Below are 21320 nucleotides of genomic sequence, written 5' to 3' on the forward strand. Positions count from 1 at the left end.
CAAAGGAAGCAATCTATTGAAGTTACATTTTTGGGCAGCTTTAGTCAGAGTTTGTGTGCTCTTGTGCATTACTCTACATCAATCTCATATTCTATAACCCCGACAGCAACTGGGAGCTCTGGATGCCAAAGCATTCCAAACCAGATCTCAGTAGGAACAATTGTGAACTGCTACTTCCCTTGGCTAGGAGAAGGCAGCCTCTAAAAGAAGCTGTTATTGGAAGCAACACACTCCAGATTCCCTTCATCCTTGTCAGAAAGCAGTTCACACAGAAAAGGTAAAGCATGGCATTCTGCTGTTAAAAACAAACATTGCCAGGATAATAAATAAACTGTCCTGATGGAAAAACGTCTTGACAATATTAGGTTTAGTTAAACTGTGGTTTGGTTGTTATACTAACACAACAAAGAAACAAGATGCAATTGTACTTACATCAGTCATATGACAGAAAGGTTTAAACCTAAGGGGAAAAAATAAACTCTAAATGGTTTAATTTTTCCCTAAGAAAAGAAAACCAAATTTAATCAAAAGGATACTGTCAGTCATCATCTCTTGCCATTTATTCTCTTTTTTACTCACTCTTGGAGCTTCGAGATCAATGAGAGCTACAGCTTCTTCATCTGTGATGCCATCTTCCAAATAGAACTCAACCAGATGCAGCACCTCTAAAAGGAGGGAAAGGCAGGAAATGTTCGACCTGCAGGAACTCAGGAAATGCCTCATTGCAGATACTGTGCTCCTTCATGTCACTGGTGTTCTGCCCACCTTCTCTCATGAAACAAGTTTAATAAAATAAAATTGCAGCAAACCAAACCCCCCACGCTTCTGAAAGGGTTGTGCCCACCTTCACAGAACACCAGATGCATTTCAGTATCTGGCAATGCAACAATGCTGTGCTGCTGCTCTGCAGTGAGAGCCAACAACCCCCACTTAGACAAATTTAGCAACAGTAAAGCAACATTTGTTTGGCCGAACAGCACTGCAGAAAGAAGGAATTGGGCACTGACCTACTCTGTTAACATTTATCTACTTGCAAAGCACGAGCAAACGCGGCGTCCCAACGCACCGTAGGAGGAGGCCGAGAAGACGAAAGGCTGCCTGCAGTTAATGCAGACGTTCCCCAGGTTGTTCAGCAAGGGGTTGTTGGTGGAGCACCTGTAACACAGGGGCACGAGCTCCTGCAAAGACAGATTGAGAGCATGGTAACCACAGACCGGCACATCCTCAGCTCTTTGTTTTCAATTAAATACGGGCCCCTTCGGCTGACAACACCGACACAGCACCAGCGCCAGTCTGGAGAAGCACTGCTGTGAAATCAGACCCTGCAGCATCTGAAAATGCTTTCCCTTTTTAACAAACAGCAAGTTTTCCCATTAAAAATAGCTGCCTTCACCACTTTAACAATTAAATTTTCACCTTGCCTTTGCAGTAACAGAAGCACAATTCTGCATCAAATACACAGGGCCAAAAGAAGTTGAAGAGAAGTTTACTGAAACAAAGTTTTTTGCTCTAAGATTTGGTCAAATTTAGGTTCTCCAATTAATTCATGTCTTTTCAAGAGTACAGTTATTTTAAGCAGCTCTTAAAGAGTGTGTTTCTCTTATTTCAGGAGGCCAGGTGTATGTTCACTGGCACAATGCAATTTATTTTTAGTGAGTACTCCCTGAGACATGGCTTTATAGAACACTGCAGAAAGCCAGACTTCAGTGAAAGAAGAAAAGGTGTTAAAATAAGATTTACAGAAGGAAGGTCACTGAAGGGATGGAGGGAGGAGGGGAAGAGTGTTAGGAGTGGGACAAATGAAAGTGACCTCCAGCTGGAGAGAGAGACAAAGACTGTGGAACAATAGCATGTGAACTGGGGAGAAAAGGGCTTGGAAGAATTAATAGGCAGTGAGGAAGGTGACTTCAAGAGAGGAGAGGGAGGATGGAAGCTGCCCACAAAGAGAGGGCTGATTTTAATTTGCTCTCAGGAGCAGAAGGAAGTCTGACTCGAAGAATAACAATAAAAGGACTGTGTTTCCAGCAGAAATACAATTATATCACAGAGCCATGCATAATATATTTCAGACTGTTTTGTGCACACAGGAACTCATATTCTAGGATTAGGCCACATATTAATGATTAACATGAAACACATTACAGCTTACTTCACTGTCATGGAATGGCTTGGATCGGATTGTCAGGCTGCCCAGCTCAACAGATTTCTGGAACCTGTCTGGGATCTGCAGTCCCTGCAGCTTGTCATAGGCATGACGAGCCAATTTATATGCACCAAGAGCTTTACTCTGCTTTGCCAGGGCCAATAATGTATTGCTATAATTTAATTAAGGAATAAAAATACATACAGCATTTATGAAAAAACGCAATACTCTGTCTAATCACAGAAGTTTGGCAATGAAGCATATCCAACACCGGGACTTCAAACAGGTTTTAACCAGAGAAATCTATTTACAGAACTTCATTTACAAACATGTGTGAAAGGACTATCAAAATATCTGTGGGCAATTATTAGCAAGGTAAGGAAATGATGCTACATAAACACAGCTATGGCTCCATTTACAATATTTCAGTAATTTTGAGGTGCATGTATTTTCCCCCAGTCAGAAAAAAGCTAAAATCCTAACATTTTTTACAGTGTAAGTAAGCCACTGACACTGAGTAAATACACCTGATGTGGTTTGAAAGAGTGTGCCCCATGTTAGCAACCAAGTGTCGTCCTTCCCTCCCACCAGAGTGAACTGCTGTTTACACCTACTGACCACAAGGCCTGTTACCAAAAACTTCATTAAAGATTCTACATTTCTAAGCAGGGAAGTTATGAAAAGGAAAGCTAATATCCCATCCAAAGCCAGAAATGAAGTGAAACAAGACAAGACCTCCCTATGGCATCCAGTGGCCTTGTGGCTATCTCTTACAGAAAGGTGAATTTCACTGGGCTCACAGAGCCCCTTTAGGAAGCACTCCCAGAGGTTCACTAGGACTAACAAGGCCATGCAGATGTTGGCCTGACAGAGCATGTGCCCACACCAGCCTCACAGGAAGCAACACCTCCTGGGTTTCCCTGCTTCTGCCTCAGCTCAGTCTCCTTGTAACAACGCTGTCAGGCTTCGGAGCCAACACCTTTTTGCACTGACTGATGTCCTAGAACTTGCTCTTCTGACACGGGTGACACACCAGAGGGGCAGGCGCTCAAGGTGGCCTAACAGAGTTTGACATTAGTTGATTTGCACAGGTTTTCAAAATTATAACAAATAACAAACTAGTGCAGCTCAGCACACAACAGTTCAAAGATGCTGATTATTCCTGAGGGACAGAAGTCAGTTCCCATTAATGATAACCAATAGGTGACACCAAAGATTCCCTGCAGGAGTGTCTGCCTTGGACCAACAGCAGTTATTCCTTTCATGTATCACATGATAACTTCTAGGTTTTGTACTATATTGGAAGGATACACTTTTGAGATCCCCAAAGGAGTCTCCTTTGTTAAGCTGTGAAGCAGAAACCTGGAAATATTGAAGAGGGTTTCAGGCAAGTGGAAGCTGAAAGGTTCCTCCTGTGGTACGAAAAACATAAGACACATTTCTAAGCTGGAAAACCATCAACTTACATCAGTAAGCAACACAGCACAAGGCATCTCTAGTACGGTGTTTCTTTCATCTGTTGGGAAAAGAGGTGTTGACAGAACATAACAAGTGGATTTTGCATATCTTTATCACCAAAGCTCATGCCTAATACACACAGAAAAGAGAGACAGAGAGATCAGTGTAGCTAAGACAGAACCTTTAACAAGTTATTTAAAAATGAGGGCAGTCTGCACAGCCACAGTGCAGAGTCTCTAGCGCTGTGAGATCTAAAGTAGCCTGGCAGCAAAGACTCCACAGCACAGTCTTCTTTTGGGCAAGGGCACAGAGCAAGGGCTCTCAAATGTTCTACAACAGGTATTTGCACCAAGGGTGATGGCAGCATGACTCTGATTGCTGGAATTAGTAGGAGCTCCTCACTCGTGACTGCACATCAGTGACACAGGCAGCACCCTGTGGAAATCCCTGGGCTAATGTGCCTTCTGTTCAACCCTGTTTTCCAGTGACTAAGGGAAAAACTGACTCTGGCCTGTGCAGGAGCAGAGGCTCACGTACCATGGGACCAAACCAAGGCAACCAGCAGAAAGTGCCGTGGGCAGGAGGGAGGTCAGGCATCAGCACAGCCCTGCCCAACCTGCAGCTGTAAAGAGAGGAGCAAGCTCTTGTACAGGACAGCTGAAGACGGTATAATAAAATAAAATAAAGTTAAATAAATAAGTAAAGTTACTATACAGTATCACTGATGTACATTCAACATTTAATTGCCTGAAAAGCCGTAGTTATTTTTGGACACCCTAAGGAAAAAAGCTCAGTAAGCATAAATACACAATTCTAAAGTGAGTATCTTACAGTGTATCTTTGGATAAAGTGATAGACATGGTAAACTTCTGCCAAATGCTGGAAGTGATGAAACTTCTGCAACATTTCAGTCTGCTGGCCTTCATTCTCTGTGGGAGGCAAAGGCACTGGTGTCAGTCTCAAAGAGAAGTCTATGAACTCAGCTCGGAGAAAACAACCTGTTATCATTTTAGCACAGCACTGCCAGAGGAGATAAGTACCAGGTCAAGTATGCCCCATCCACCCATGCAGACCATACACTCACAAAGTTGCTATTCTTCTGAGCAAACTTCTGGCCTGAAACAAGCACGGCAAAACACAGAACAGGTGAGGCAATGGTTTAACACAGCCAGAGGCTACAGATGAGCTACAGACAGAAAGCAGCAGGTGTGCATCCTTAGAAACCTCTTCCGGAATGCCAGAGCTCACAAATGCAATTAGTTTTGAAAACTTTCACAAATACAAAATACACTACTAAGCCATTTGGAAAAGACATATATCTCAAACATCTGAGGGGTGACAGATCAGCTGAACTAAAACCAAAGGCAGCAGACAAAAGGCAGTATTCCCAACCTTCTGCATTATCACTAAACTACACCTATTGACACCTCTCTCCCAGTGACATGCAGTTTGGAGACAAGATGACAGCTAGCAAACAATCAGTTTTACCTGTTGGCAGAAACAATTTTCAACCTCCCTCCCTTTCAATTGAGGTAATTTACTCTCCAACATCTTTTATTTACCAGCACTTTAACCCTCCAGGCAATGGGTGTGGTGGGAGGGTGAAGGAGGATACATGGTCCCAGGAGGCAGGATTTTCATCCCAGCCCGACTTCAGAAGGAGCCTTATGCCTGCTGATGTCGCTGGTTTGTTTATTTGTTTGAAATTAGCACATGGGAAAAACAGGGGACTACAAAAATAGCACAAGCCCAAGATGTGCACAGCATTAAAAAACCCAAATCAAACCACCCAGCGGAGAAGCAGCTGCAGCACCGCTATCACAATGCAGAGCTGTTTGTCTGCGTGCACAACCCGGTAACAAACACACACTTGCTCTGGGTGACTCACCTTGGGCAATGTCTAAGCACTGCATGGAAAGCATCCAGTAATAATAGGCTGCGTCGTTGAAGCGGCTCTCGAGCACGGCGTTGTGTGTGAGCTGCTCCAGCACCCGCACGGCCTCCCCCTGCCTGCCGGCCCTGTGAAACGCTGCCCAGCAAAACAAAGAGGGGCTCACTGCGCCATTAGATCAATTAACGGACACTAATGGTTTTGAACTGAGAGCACTCGATTCAGCCCATAGCAAACACTCTGTCCGGGGCACGATAAAAGGGATTATACACTGCTATTTTCCTCCTTGAATGCAGCGACACTAATGGAACATGAGAAGAACCTGCAGGTATTTTGAAGCTTTTGCACTGTCTCAGCAACTCTTGAGCTCAAGGAGTATGTATAATATGGGTTACTGGGGTTTTTTAAATAGAAAAGAGAAGATGCTGTGATGATTAGGATCTCTGTACAAACAACAGTGATTTCCAAATACTGCAAATCCAACTTCACTCAAAACTACAATAAATTGTTTGAATCCAGTGCTCTGGTGTGTATGAATACTTTTTAAAGTATTGTGCTGAATACTTTAAAAGAGTACAGCTACTACACCCTCCTGTCATTTACTAACAGCATCTCCTTTTCTGATGCACCAAGTAACACCCTGAATTCCCACTTGGCAAGCTGCATTTGGCCAATGCAGTCTCCATATAAAGGAACAGGGCTGAGGGGGAACCAAGCCCAAAAAACCCAGCCCCACAGAACTGCTGCCCCCTGAGTGAAGGCAGCTCAGCTTGAACCAGACCTCACATTCTGTTCTGAGACCAGAACAGTCCCATAGGACCTCCAGCTCCTCCAGCTCCGGGCACCTACACTTGCAGAGCCCCACAGCACAGAGCTTTGTGGAGCACATGGGGCTCTGACCTGCATTCAGAGAGCGCAGAAACAACCCTCCCCTCAACCAGCTGCTCAAGGCTTGGTGCCAAAACACACAAACTCGTCCTGGGCAGAGGCAGAGCAGGCCCAGCCCGGGCCCTGCCCGGCCCTTCACGCCAAGCAGTGCCAGGCTGGGATCCGGGCTGGCCCAGGAACAGCAGGGCCACCTGCCAACAGAGCTGCACCTGAGCCGAGGCACTGCACACACAGCTCACTTCAACAGCTCCTTGTCTCTCCAGCAGCTTGTGCACTGAATTTTGAAGGCTTTCCACAGGATGGAAAGTTTACAGTTCCGTTCAAATGTAATCTTATAAGCCAAACAAACCCCGCAAAAACCTTAAAGGAACGGGAAAACTTGACTTGTGCAAGTCCAATATTGTCTAAATAGAAGGAAAAAATACGTTTTTCACTCAGGTTTATAATAGAGCTGCCATATTTTGATTTTTTGTGGGGTAAAAATCTTACAACGGTTAGGATTATATGCCAAATACCTCTTATGTCCACACTCAGATATACAACAAGATAGAAAATCTGGACTTATATTTAGATGCCATAATTTCTGATAGATTCATCACATTTTCCTATAAAAAAGGGAGATTTCCAGTTACTTTAAAACCAGTATGAAAAGATGGGTTATATTTGGTTTTGAATACCACTGATAATAAATTCACCTGGGCAGAGTCTACTGTGGAGTAAATATGGATCTGTCAGTGACATTCTCACCTTTCTGGGCTTCCTCAAATCGATCACTCTCTGCCAGCCACTGAGCATAAGGGACATAGACTTCATCTTTGAATTCAGGATGCTTTTCACTCAGAGCAAATGCCTGACATAAATAAAAAGCTCATTCTTAGAATATTGCACGGTTTAAACGGTTAAAGGTTTTAAAATATTCCATGGGATCAATCCTTCAGCTCTAAGAGAATTCACAATGAAACAGAAACACAGAATAGAGAGTGTAATCTATATTTTCTCCAGCATGAAACTTATGTGTTTTAAAATAAAAAGCAATCAACAACAAAAGAAAAGAAGCTTAGCATAATAACAGATTGACTATTGAAACAGAAAGACTTGGAAGTGATTATCTGGGAAATTTAGTAGATTTCCCAGCAAGAGACAAAAAATATTTGTATTTTTACTGAATGCATTTTCTAAAGAAATTGAAGTAACACTACAAATGCAGTTTAGATTCAGTTTCAGAAGACCACACCACCACCAAACGCATGCTGCCATACACAATTAACTGAAATACTCTGAATCCTTCTGCAGAAGCCTTCCTCCCTCATGACAATGCTGGGGGAGCCAGACATTTGCTTCCCTTTTTAGTTGCAACCAGTGACAATGAGAAGCAGTGGTTTTCAAAACACAGATCAAGGGCACACTCACTTCTTCCCAGCGATGAGTCTCCACGTGGAGCTGGACCAATGCTTTCAGGTCACCAACCTTCATGTAGGTTTCTGCAGCATAGCCAGGGTTATCAAGTTGCTTAAAATAGAAGGCACATTTAGCCAAAGGCTCACGCTCAGCTTTATCCAGTTTTCGAGCAATTTCGATTAACCTAGGCTCAGAAGAAAGAAGCCAGATGTTTGCCTTGGTGCTTTGCCTTTTAATTATTGTCATAACTTCACCTTCAATCGGTTAACATTTAATAAACATCCTAATAGTACTACCATGCAACACTGTTTAAGCAGTTTCAGGAAACATTCCAAACAGCTTTTTCCTTTTGCAGACTCAAAGCCCTTCCATCCCTCTTTGCTCAGACATTCAGCTCTGTATCTCAGACTCTGCAGATGAAGGAGGGAGCACGTCCTGCATGACTCTGTGGCACACGCTGCCCAACCCTGACCTGAGCAATAGGCTCCTGAATAAACAGCGGCCCCTGTGCCACACAGCAAAACAGAGGCAAGGCCAGCCTGAAGGGCCTGGCCACGATCCCAAGGCAGCTCAGCAAATGACACAAAGTGCCACCCACTGTGATGAGAAATGACCAGAGACAGGAACAGCCACAGAATTTCTAAGGACTCTGTGCTCCAGGTGACTTCTCTACCCCCTAGATGATTATTCTAAACATCTGACAACAGCAGCACTGGACTACCTGGTACAGTTACTGCTGTGATGATCACTCTGAAGGCATTCAGACTGTTTTAGACAATCTCATATTGTAGATAAACCTACGCATACTCTTAATTGCTGTAACGCATTAGTTTTTGTAATATATTTATGGCCCTGCCCTCTAAACTTACGCAACTTTTAAAACATTTTAAATCATAGGTGTGTTTCAGATACTCAACCTGATATAAAGGCAGATATTAAATACATTTGGTCTTATTTTAAAATTACGGGGAATTCATAATATCTCATTCAAGCTTTTATTATGTGTTATCTCTGAGGAGACAAAGAACCTACATATCCACCCAGCCGTGGCTCCCGCTGATCTCGATGGCCTTCATGTGCTCTCCAGCAGAGAGGTACATCTCCACTGCTGCCTTTGGTTCATTGATATCCTTGGCCCAGTCTGCCTGCTTTTTTATCAGCATCTTTGTGTCTTTGGGATCTCCAGATCCCAGAAATTCCTGCAACAGTGCAATACAGAAGTCTGCATTTTCTTCTGGTCACAAACATCATTACAGTCTAAACTCTAAAATAGATAAAGACTTTTGTAATGAAAATCATGATGCCTCCCAAGGACAGAAATATTCCACGGAGAGCAACGTGCACTGAGCCAGCCTTCAGCAGCTCATCATCAAGGCCCCATGTCTGGGAGGAAACAATGGCAAGTCTCACATTTATAGAGTTTTCAATTAAAAAGAAAGCAGAAGATTGTGGCCAGGCCCAGAGAAGGACAGTGCAGGTGCTCAGAGGCAACCCTAATGTCCCCTCCTGCTCTCTGCCAAGCCTGGTTCAGTGGATACGAGTTACAATTTCTGCAAGCTTGTCAGGAACAAGCCTTTCCAAAACAAAATGGTACTAATCTAAAACTCTAATAGATAATTTCAAGTTTTAGATCTTCTCTTGCAAGCCAAGCAGGTAGGGATTCCTTCTCAATGACAACCCAGTCCCAGCCCACGCTCAGCCAACAGCAGCACATCCCCTCTATCACACACTGGCATCTTTGCAGGAAACAAAGTATTTTAAAAAATATATCCATTAAGTTCTTTTATAATACCAGAACCACAGCTGCTCAAAAGTGAGAGTGCTCTGAAGCACTGCTTGGACTTGTGGAAGGAATGCAAACACCAAGCCTGGACCCTGTGTTGACAACCATTTTGGAAATATGTCTAATAGTTAGTTCAGCTTCTTCTGCCAGTACTAAAGCTCTGGCACCATATGGTTCACATCTGTTGACATCATGTGCCAGGAAAAAAATATAAACCCCCCCTTCAACACCAGAAGATCGATTAAGGGCAATTTTGACTGTTAACAGAACAGGCTACTGTCCATTAAACAGCTTCTATCAAAAGAAAATCAGAACAGAGGAGAAATTACAGGTGGGAAAAGAGTGGAAAACTGTATATCCTCTATGTTTCTAGCAAATTCTGACTGAGGTTTAAAAAAAACAGAACCAAAGCAACAAATGGGCAAAAGCCTGTACACCAGGTCTGCTTCAGCACTGCAATTCAGGAGCTCCCTGCTACAGGCAGAAGTGCACCCCATCTGTGCCAGCTCCAACTGAGCCCCAGGCCTGCTCCTGCAGCACAGCCCTGCTCCAGGAGCAGCTAACAGGGATCCCAACAGCCTCTGAATATGGAGAACTGCACTCCAGAGTGAAGTCAAACAATCTTTTTGGCACGACTTTTCCAGCTTAGGTCACCAAAATAAGCCCAAAATCAAAAGCTAAGCTCAGCTTCCCACAGTATAAAAGGTTTTTTGTGAGTTGCCAGTAATTGGTGATCTGGTGCTGTGATAAAGAGCCTGTGACCACATATCAAAGGACTCCCAACCTCTGCCTCCAGTCTGGACCCTCTGTCCAGACCTCATCAAAGTCATGCACAAGAAAGCAGGTTCTGTGGGTCCCTTTGAATAATTCTGGCAGCATCAGTGAAAACAGCACCACAAAAACACACCCCTCCCCCATGTATTTTTCCTTAGATAAATAACTTGAAAACAAGGGGGGTTTACATGCTCTTCCATGTCCTGTGCATGCCCTGCACAAGAAGCTGCCTTATGAAGTACCTTAAATTTCTCAGCATGGAATCACTCCGAAGCATAGGAGACATGAGACCTCTTGCTCTCTACTGGTTAAATTTAGACATGACTGCAGCCAAGAATTAAAAGATTCTTACAGAGACTTATGGGAACATTTTCCTGTATGAATTACATTTATGTTCAAGAGGAGCCAAAACACTGAAGCTAACAAAGACTCATCAGCCAAAAATAGCGGAAGTCAGGCTTACATCAGCAAAGCCCCCAAATGTTTCTGTTGAGCTCTTGGAAGAAAAAGATCTCTGCAGCATGGCTTGGGAATCTCTGCTAAAGAGTTTCTGTGCATGTCATGGTGAATTCTTTGTCCTGGATTGGGCAGAATAGGGCTCTGATGAGTGATGAATGAGACTAAACAGTGCATGCATTCTCGGAGATTTCGATAAGAAAACACCACAGAAGACTTAAAAGCCAAGTAATGCTCCTTATCACCATATAAAAAATCACTTTTCAGAATTATATTCAATTTATTCTACATGGAACAGACTTTTAAAAAAAGCCAAGACACTGAATCTTTGGAAGAAATTCTGTAGTAAACAAAAATATTCTAGGTTAGCATATTATGCAGTTTTTAAAATGCATCGATATAGATCTGACTTACTCCTACCCATATATTTTCATGATAACGTGGGTACTACCTTGTCATCTTTGGAGGACAAACAAACAATAAGGGACTCCCAAATGAGATAATGCAAAAAGAGCCATAAAACCAAACTTTTTCATTTTGAAAGAAAGAAAATTACTATGTAATCACAAGGTCCACTAAAAGAATTCACTGAAAAGCCCTGAATTTCCACAGCCATATTTGAGACTCTACAAAACACAATCTGCTGCCTTGGTAGCAGACTCTGAAGGAAAATGCCACCGTTACACCCAGGCCAGAAACACTTTTCCCCTTATAAGCCAAAAGATCTCCAAACAAATACCTGATAAAATGAAATCAGAATTCAAAGCCCACAGTTCCTTTGTAGGATCACACACTGGAACGGTGAGAGGCACATGAGAATTCCTGCACTGAAGCCCAGGTGCCAGTCCTACCTTTGCGTGCTCGAACATGCGCAGGTCCGAGTACATCTCCAGGGCCAGGCTCTCGTGGCCGCTCCTCTTGTACAGCCTCGCTGCCTCGTGGAATTTTCCCTGGTAGGCATAAACATCTGCCAGGAACAGCTCCTGGTTGTTCTCTCCGTGCTTTTTCCGATCCTGGAAAAACAAAAAAACCGAAGAGAGATGTAGAAAATATTCTAGATGATCAGCACCTAGGCGAGAAATAGCCTTTGAGGAATTAGATTTTCAGGCTTAGATTTTAACTGCTAATAATTAAAAACCTGTAACGGGATAGCATAATTATGCCTCTCCTACATTTCTGGTGAATTTATAATTAAAGGATTAAATCCCTCATTAATTAAAATTATGAAGAGCAAAATTAAATGTCACTATACAAACCAAAGTGATGAAAAGTCACTTCTCTTGATTTCACACACGAAAATGAACACATGCTATCATTATGCCAGTCTATTTTAAAAAAGGCATCTGATGGGCTCCTCATTTTCTCCCTACAATCTCACCAGCATATAATTTGGCTACTTTAACAATATGTGCAGGTGGGATGACAAACAGGAGGATAACTGCCAGCAGTAAGTAGATTCAGGATGTATGTTAGCCTGCCTCTGAATACAAACCAGTGACACCTCCACTGTCCCCACAAGCAAGAGCTCACGGATTTGGGTCAGCACCAGTCACTTCCAGAGCACCTGTACATGCTCTCCTGGAAACCAGAACTGCTTGTTCTGTTCTGGCCTGGGAAGGGACCCTGAGGACAGCATTAGTGCAGAGCCACGCAGTAACCTCCCATGTGTGTGCAGAGCCATGGAGAAACCCTGCACATGAATCAAACTGCAGCAGGACCCTGACTCTGAGCGACCCAGACAGGTTTGCACACGTGTGTGTGTGTGTGTGTGTGTGTGTGTTTCCATGTGTGTGCCTTATCCTGTGTATTGCACACACACCACTACCCTGCCTGGGATAAAATTATTGTTGCAGTTAGCCCACATTGTAGGAAACACAGAGCTGTGAGCTGAATTTAAAGAAAACTGCATGCAAAGGGAAAAGCATTCCACCAGCATCCACATTCAATCCTCTGCTGCCAGAGGGTCTCAGCCATCACTCCCTGGCCACGCCGAGTGACTGGGCTGACACTGAGCTGGTGTTCAAAGTTTCCTTCAAAACCTTGGTTCATCAGAGGACTTGTTACACCCTTTTTTGAAGACTCCACAGAATCTTGCCAGATAGAGATGGCAACCATGTTTGTCTGTGATCAATTGGGAAAAAGTGTCATTACTGAGAGAAAACCATGGCATTAATGAAACATGTGTGTTTAATTACACCCTACAAGCCTTAAAAGGAATCCAATCCACTGCAGGCGAAAGCAAGTGGGGATGTAGAACTCACTGTAAAAGGAGCATTTTCAGGATGTGTGAAAGTAAGTTTATGCCTATTTTTAGGGGGATTCTTTCTTACTTAACAGAATATGACATGACAAATCCAGAATATCTTCAATAAATGAAGATCTGGAGAAGCATATGTGGAAAAGAAAGGTTACTCCTCGTGAGAAAACACTCTCACCTACCTATACCCTTGAAAAGAAAAAAAAAAAGAAAACCAACTGAAATAAGGGGCTCTTAATGCAGACCTTTGTCCTGTGTTAGAGAAAAGTTCACCGCAACCAGCTTGAATTTTGACAGCAGCAGGACAGCTCTGCAGACATGAAGACAAGGAGTGTATCTTTTAAGAGAAGGTGTAAATCTAATTAACACAAGGAAGAGGAATTCCCTTTATGCCATCTCCAAGCAGATCTTAAAGCATTATCTCGCCATCTCTGCAGAAGGACAAGGGCGATGAGTGTATTTTCAAGTGCTCATGACAGACAGTGATTGTTGAGTGAAATTCTATCAAGAAGTGTGAAAAGAATAGGAAGGAGTGATTAGAGCACAGTATAGAAATACGGAATCCCAAATTCTATTTCCAGTTGTCACAGACTTGTCGTGAGACCCCAAGTTTGTCATTTCATTTCTCTGGGCCTGTGTCTGTCTCTGCAAGGAGGAGATAATAGTAATTACCTACCTCCAGGGGGTAGGGAAAGGCTTAATGAACTCATGTTTATGAAGTATTCTGTACTAAGCTCCGTCAGCACAGTAGTATTCTACCAATTATTAATTGAATACTGAACATTTTTCCAGTTCTCCTGAAGACAGTTTCAGAAGTTCCCATCCCACACCCACATTTTGGTCCACAAAGTTCCAATCCTATGACTAGAACTTGAGTCACCTCTACTAACCAGGATTTTTCACTTCAAACACATCTCCAACAGTCAGAAGCAATATCCAACCAGAAGTCCTTCCAAAACAGAAAGTACTGAATTTGGTACAGCAGTAACTTTAAGAAAATACATCTTCTTGAACACTGGCTTACCTCTATGCTGCTGATCAGTTCTAAATATCGAAGGTCTCGAACTCTGGTAAATGCCTATTGAAAATAATTTTAAAAAAAGAGTAAAAGGCATTAACTTGAAATCCCAGAAAACACCAAACATTATTCTGCATGAATCAAGCTGTCCTCATGCAAAAAGGACAGGCAGAAGTGTGCTGGGTTTGTGTTTGTGTAGTCCCAAACCTGAAGGGCTCTGACTGTGGCCCCTGAGTTGTGACAGAAAGGAGACAAGGCTCAACAGGAACAGCTCGGCACAGCAGGCAGCGGAGCTGCGCCTATCAGTCCCCCAAGAAATACAAAGTGTCAATTAAAATATTACGTGCTTTTATTCTGGCTATTTTATAGCTTCTCCGTTTGGATGTGAGGTGTGACACAGACAAGGAAATTTCAGGAAACTGTTACAAGGAAGGGCACATAACAGATCGTATTGTCAAAGCCGGCTGCATATGCTCCTAGTTTTTAAACCATTCCGAAAATCCAGCATGAAAGGAGCTCAGAGAGAGGAAAGGAAGTAAGAAGACGATAAGATAAAAGTACTTTAAGACAGTGTAATATCTTTGCAAATGGAGATAAATGTGCAACCCAAAGTCTCAAGTGGCAAAGTCACGTGCAAGTTGCAGCAGCTCAGCACTTATTCCTGACATGCATCACAAAACAGAAATTTAACTCTTTGGGCTGCACATTCAAGACTTCCAACCAAACTGAAGAGGGCACAGAATATTCTGCTTACATCGGATTGAACTAGGAACTGTAAGAGCCTTTAATGTCAAGAAGCTGCTTTTGTTTGAATTAATCCGCTCTAAGAGGGCACTACTTAAAAATTCCAAGGAGGCACTGAAAACTTCTTTTCAAAAGTATCTATTTGCATAAAGCCATCCATAAGACTGGAATTATTCTGATGCCTCCACTTAAGGAAAAAAAAGCATTTCATTTCCTTTTCTTAAAAAAAAATCTGTTATTAAAAGATGTCTATCACTTCAGACCATTCTCAGTGTATTTTTAGAATGTTTTGTCTTTCATACAATATTCATGACATTGAACTCAGTTTGCTCTCCCTTACTTGAGAATAGATGGTGAAAGAAAATAGGGAAGTATTTTATGCCAGAGAAAACTCAGTTCTTCAGTCTATGCCCACTCACAGACCACTCCCCAAAGCAAGGCACACCACAGAGGAAAGGACTGAAATGATACTGTCCAGCACCACTGCCTTCACACAGCCTTAATGGGAGATCCCAAAGAGCAGGAAATCTTCACATTTGCACGGAGGTTATATTAAATGTTTGGGGGGACAAGGGAAGGTTTGCAGCACTAAGGAAGGCGGGGGCCAAAGGCAGGTGAGCATCCTCTGCTGCCACCCGGTGGGCACTGCTTCCCAGTTCTGCTCCCCTAAACCCATCAACGCATTTCCCAGATGAAACCATTTTCCTACTGTCAAACACCTGGATTTAGAACATGGCATTTATCTAGAGAGATACATTTGATTTCAGGTCAAAACCTCATCTCAAAATCATGAGTTTATAACAAGACATAAAAGACAAGCAAGACAGTAACCCAGGAACACCACATATTCCAGCCACAAAACATGCATTATAGTCATACACACACACACACACACACAGATAAATATCAAACCCAAGCTTTCTGCTAAACGAGTAAACAAATGCTTTACCTTTTTAGCAGTTTCAAACTCCAGCCCTTCCAAGGCTTCCATGGCCAGCTCCCTCCAGTCAGCATCAGTCACTCCTAAACATGCAATTTGATAGGCTTCTTTAAACATTTTTCGTTCCAGATATTGATACATGGGTGCAGACTGAGGATCGTCATAGAAAAAAACATGTATCAGAAAGCATAATACTGAGATATATTAGTGAAATTTTCTACAAATATTGGGAAAAAAATATATTCTAATTACAACCATTACAAGCTGCCCAGAGAATAAACATCTCAGTTTTGTACACAGACAGAACAACATTCTGGGGTGATCTTTATCTTATCTTTACACAAGCTGGGTTAATTACATTCCAACCTCATCCATTTTGAAATCTTCAGTTCCCTGCAATATTAGGAAGTAGTTAAGGATGCGAATTCTTCTGGGCATTGAACATGCTAAATATGACGTGCACTGAGCTTTTTTAGTACTGTGGACGCAGAGCAAAGGAGGGGCAGTGTTCTCTCAAGGGCCAAGAGCAGGAGGAGTGGCACGTCCCTGGACACAGCCGGACACACAGGCAGGGGAGCAAAGCAGCCCTCGTGCCCCAGCCTGGAGGACAAAGCTGTGCTACCCAGGCTGTGACTCGGCACAAAGCACACTGGGGCTTCCAAGGACCTGCCCCAAAGGAAACCCCCGTGGGGAGCTGCCAGCTGCTGCAGGGTGACACACAGACAGACGTGGGTCTGCAGCCACAGAGCCCTCTGGGGGGAACAGGGAGCCCTGCAGCACCACTGCCTCACCCTGGCTTTGCAACCCCAGCACGATGCGGGTCCGTTCCCACGTTACTGTTACCAGTTTATCTGAACATTGTACACCCTTTGCTACTGCCAAAAGCACAGCTCTCAGAGGAGAAGCTGCCTCTGAGATGCTGCACAATAATTCTGTGGCACCTTGGTGCCTACAGCATGCCAAAGGCAGACAGGAGTGTTCAAGGCCCGGTGATCCTGCCTGTGGCTGCCAACCACCCTGGACAAGCCAGAGCCCCACCAAGGGCCTGCCCAGGGCCTCAAGGGACAGAGGGTCTGTAACACAGGTGTCCATCAGTCAGTACAAGCACAGGACATTGTGCTTTATTCATTGATTCTCAGAGGCAAGTCCTGCACACTCTTGGATATACAGAGTCACAATCCTTCTACTTTCTTTTTTTGCTTTGTTTTTTTTTACTTCCATGATGACAGAAATCAGCATTTTATGGAAGGCAATCCCTAAATTTTGAATATAAAGACCACACAGGTACTAAACATTCAGACTAAAATATTCTGTTTAAATATTGCCTAAAGGCGTCTAGATGAAGCAACAATAAAACAGTATTTTATGTATTCAAGGAAAATGAAATTACAATGGATAAAAGTTATATAGAGAGAACACAGCAAAAATCCTGCAGGAGGTAAGGCCTGCACTATATTAGATTATGTGCATTTGCAAGTAGAAAGGGAGAATCAGAGACAATTACCAACGGCAAAAAGGAAGTTAGCTTAATTAATGCCAAAGAAACAAAAATAAAATAGATCACACAATATAACTTAAATAACAACTAAGGAAGTGTGAACTGCAATCATTTTAGTAATGAAATACAAGTAAATCTCAGAAAAGCTTCTTCACTTGTTAAACATTCATGTTTATGAGATATAAAGCAACACTTAATGAGATTAAAGGATTACCTGCGGAACTTCAACTGCTGACATAGAGAAAACATGAAGGCAGAAGATCTTGGAGCCATTGTAACCCACAACAAAGCCTTGCAGTTTCTGCTGGTGGACAGGGAAGTTGCTAGCTTTGATATTGAGGTAACCCCCTCCAGAAAAGCAAAGCATATCCTCACACTGGGTATTCCAGGCCACACTATTTGCATTGGGTTCCTAATGAGAAAAACATCTCAGGATTACAACTGATGCAATCACATCTTTGCTAAGAAACATGCCTCCTTCAGCTGAAGTGTTTGACCCATTACAGCCTGGTGTGTACACACACACATTGATTATTCACATTTGCAATACCCTAAAGTCTAGAACATTCCTAAACAGATTTATTGGGATGTATTTTACATTTTAATTCTCAGCTATAATTGTCTTGCCTTTTATGTATATTTACTAGCAATCTCTAGAATCAATCTGTAAACATAATCCCAAATTCCACAATAATACACTGCTAGTTAGTGCATTTAATTGATCATTTCTCAGTCTACTACACAAAGGAAGTTGCAGACCCTATCTTGCAGCACTCCATCCTTGCTATCCAGTATGTTCTGAAAACATTTAATCAACATTAATAAGTGACTGCTAACTGCCAATGAAGAGAGCATTATCATGATTCCTTTTATAGCCTATGAATACCCAACGAACAAAGATGTTTAGGCTTTAATTCTGTTCGTACTAATGATAAAACTAAAATGCTCATTAACTGTAATGCTTCAGAGGGAAGCAGGGCAGAGTTCTAAATTAAAGTGAAAAGGTCACATGTCTAAGAGCTCTTTATTCAGCTGTTGCTCACATAGATTTCCCGTCTTCTCATTCCTACTCCCCCATCTCTGAGAGGGTGGTTTTGATAAACAGATCACAGTTAAATTCTACAAGATGCGATTAATAGCTTGAATGAGCTACGCGAATTTCTGCACAGCAACACTTTTGGGATGCTCTGTGCACCAAACCACTTCCTGCCCTCCTGCTCCCCCATTTAGAAACCCCAGCAAGTGCTGATGCTCGCCTGGAACAGGAGCTCCTTGGTGTGGATGTCGTAGACCAGGCAGGTGTCGTTCTCGTCCACCACGGCCAGCTTGCTGCGCGAGGCGCTCATGTCCAGGCAGCGCACGGCCGTGGCCTGCTTCAGCAGCACGATCGCCAGCGCGTTGTCCACAAAGATCTTCAGGATCTGGGAAACAAACTCACTCAGACTGCTCTGTCCCCAGAACTGGAAACAGCACAGCGCGGCAAACCCTCAGTGCTGTCTGAAGTGTGAAATTGCAAGCTTTTTCAGAGACAAACTGCTATAAAACTAGGGAAATGCTTCCAGTTTGTCTCCTGAGCAGCCTGGTTGATACAACACGCTCTAGGTCGCAAGCCTATACAGATAAATCCAATGCCATGCATCCTGGGCTCTCCACTAGTCACACAATTTCATTAATACAGGAATACACTACACACAGAAGACACAAACAGGATCTCAATGTCCTTGCTATCAGTACCTCTGGGCTCCAGTTTGGCACTTCCAGCTGCCACCTGGCGTGTGAAACAGACAGCCCCCACACCTGGAGCACAGCCACACCCTCACAAGTGGTCACCAGGAAAAGTGTACATATCTCCAACCCCCACTAAAGGCAAACCTGCTCTCTTCACCAACAACTCAATTTTGTCAGCTGATACTAACTCGCAGACCTCCAGACCCAGTCAAACATATATTTATGAATTTTATTGTCAGAGAATGAGAAAGACAGAAGTAATTAATTTTTAATCCCAAGATGAGACTGTCAAATAAAATTCTAGGTTGCAGAAGAGCCTGCTGCTCTTAAGGTCTCCAAGAGCACAGAACACATTTTGTTTGTAGTGGAAAGACACATACCAGAGCTGATTTGTTACCTGACCATTCTTCAGACCAACTAAGAGGCCTTCTCTTCCTGGAGGTCCTCCAATTACTTTAATATAACGAATAAGAGATTCCATCAGCCATTCTCGTTCTTTAACACCACTAAATGAGAGGCACTGCAGTCTCTTCTCCTAAGGACACAGTAAGGTATAAAACACAGCCTGGAGGTGAAGACAAAAATCTGTGTCTGATGTGTGATGTTTATACCTATACTAGCAGGTGTGTCTACTTCTATATTTAAAAATCATAAAGTCAAATACTCAATTTAATGGGTGAATTCTTTAAGATTTTCCAATCCTATGAGCAAACAAAAACAAACACCCCCAATCTTCTTCTAGTAGCTCTCTCCCACCCAGAAGAACCCCTGGATTCTGTGCTAATTTATCAAATTCACTCTGGAGCCTGCTTTACTGAACCAGAGTCACCTGAGCCACGCCACAGTGGCTGCCCAGCAGCATGTGAGCACTGCAGGGCACAGCAGGACTGCCTTGGGAAGTGCTGCAGCAGATCCCACGGGACACTCATGTCCTGCCAGCCACTGTCTGGGACAGCTGCCTTGAACACTGAACACACCCCAGGACTACTCTAGCTTTTAAGGCACATACCTGGCATAAAATAATGTGATCTGAACACACCACCAGCAAATTACATTCAAATTTCTTAATGATCTTTTCCTTCACCCGATAGTACATATCTGCAGAGTCATCCGTGTACAACTCATAAATCAGGATTTTCTCTGGCATCTGGATGGCTAATCTGTTTTTGTAGATTGCAATTTTCTTCACAAGCTCTCTGCCTTTTATCCTAACTAGAAAGAAAAAACACCAAAATGATAAAGTATAAGCTGACACAAAAATAACATACAGAAATCAGAGAACTAATACACTAAAACTGAATCTCCCTAGAGCACTTCTAAAATTCAAAGCACATTCCTGCTCAGATACGTTTGCTGCTCTGCATCTACGTAATCTACTATCCCTGTCACAATTTACCACCCTCTATGAACAGCACATTCTGGAGCAGTACTTCAAATCCTTGCCATAAAAAGACAGCAAAAACGGAGAAACTAAATAAGCACAAATGCTTACGGTTACAAGTAAGGAAAATAAAAGCTGAATATAACACATAGTATTTTTATCTCATTTTCAGAGATTAGAACCTTATTTTAAGAGCCCCTGTCCCTCCCAGTCTCTTTGCCAATGCCCACATCTTTCATTAAACTTGTCAGTGATGAACTTGCATGCTCCAAGTTTGCCCTCTCCTCATCCCAAGTGTGTTCCACGGTTTGACTGCCAAAGTGACAACAGCCTGTCAAGTCCATGCAGCGTATATTCCAAGTGTCCTGATGGATATTAACTAAAACAAGCTGCATGAAGCTTTGGCCTGCTTGCAAGTGTGGAATTACCTTTTTGCTCTGTGATGAGGTGCTGGACAATAACATCGGTCATGTTGTCCCTGTAGGCGTAGCGGTCTTTATAGAGGCCGTGGACAGTGCTGAAAATCAGCTGGTAGAAGGAGATTGTTCCATCCTGACACCCTACTGCCTGAACACAATAAGGGAATGATTTCAGTTAATTGGTACAAACAGGTGAGACTTGGCAGAGTGTGTGGTGTTTACATAAAGACCATGTCCCTTTTTCTGCACAATGAATAGACCAACACCAGCTACAGCTGACTTGTGTTTAACCATGGCAAAAGTGCACTGAGAATGGACTGACGTCACCACAGACCATGGAGACCACCATGCTGGGGAGGGGGCTTGGGTTTATTTGGATGGGGTTTTGGATAGATTTGATTAGACAAACACACAGAGGAGGTGTGTTTGTTCACTTTTAAATTTGTTTTAATTCTCTTCCCACTTGTACAGGACTCAAGAGTGCAGCATTTTAGCCTGACAGTTGCCCTGTAGGCATCTTCTTCCCATCATGGAATTAGAATTG

General features: G+C 43.0%; 1 protein-coding gene across 4 annotated transcripts in view; it reads right to left on the reverse strand.

Annotated features, from left to right (window-relative positions):
- Window positions 1–21320, reverse strand: part of IFT122 (intraflagellar transport 122) — a 29994-nt gene that overhangs the window by 2198 nt on the left and 6476 nt on the right. For all 4 annotated transcript variants that reach the window (XM_058031833.1, XM_058031830.1, XM_058031829.1 and 1 more), the window contains 17 exons: window positions 20786–20924; window positions 19986–20188; window positions 19374–19511; window positions 18505–18669; window positions 17463–17660; window positions 15760–15900; window positions 14073–14126; window positions 11643–11804; window positions 8811–8977; window positions 7791–7962; window positions 7128–7230; window positions 5490–5630; window positions 4433–4530; window positions 3455–3555; window positions 2150–2315; window positions 1067–1178; window positions 537–665 (listed from right to left, as the gene is read on the reverse strand). In XM_058031833.1, the coding sequence (XP_057887816.1) occupies window positions 537–665; window positions 1067–1178; window positions 2150–2315; window positions 3455–3555; window positions 4433–4530; window positions 5490–5630; window positions 7128–7230; window positions 7791–7962; window positions 8811–8977; window positions 11643–11804; window positions 14073–14126; window positions 15760–15900; window positions 17463–17660; window positions 18505–18669; window positions 19374–19511; window positions 19986–20188; window positions 20786–20924 (2389 nt within the window). The remainder of the gene's footprint in view (window positions 1–536; window positions 666–1066; window positions 1179–2149; window positions 2316–3454; window positions 3556–4432; window positions 4531–5489; window positions 5631–7127; window positions 7231–7790; window positions 7963–8810; window positions 8978–11642; window positions 11805–14072; window positions 14127–15759; window positions 15901–17462; window positions 17661–18504; window positions 18670–19373; window positions 19512–19985; window positions 20189–20785; window positions 20925–21320) is intronic.

Source organism: Melospiza georgiana, chromosome 11, assembly GCF_028018845.1.
Source record: "Melospiza georgiana isolate bMelGeo1 chromosome 11, bMelGeo1.pri, whole genome shotgun sequence".
NCBI classification, from domain to species: Eukaryota; Metazoa; Chordata; class Aves; order Passeriformes; family Passerellidae; genus Melospiza; species Melospiza georgiana.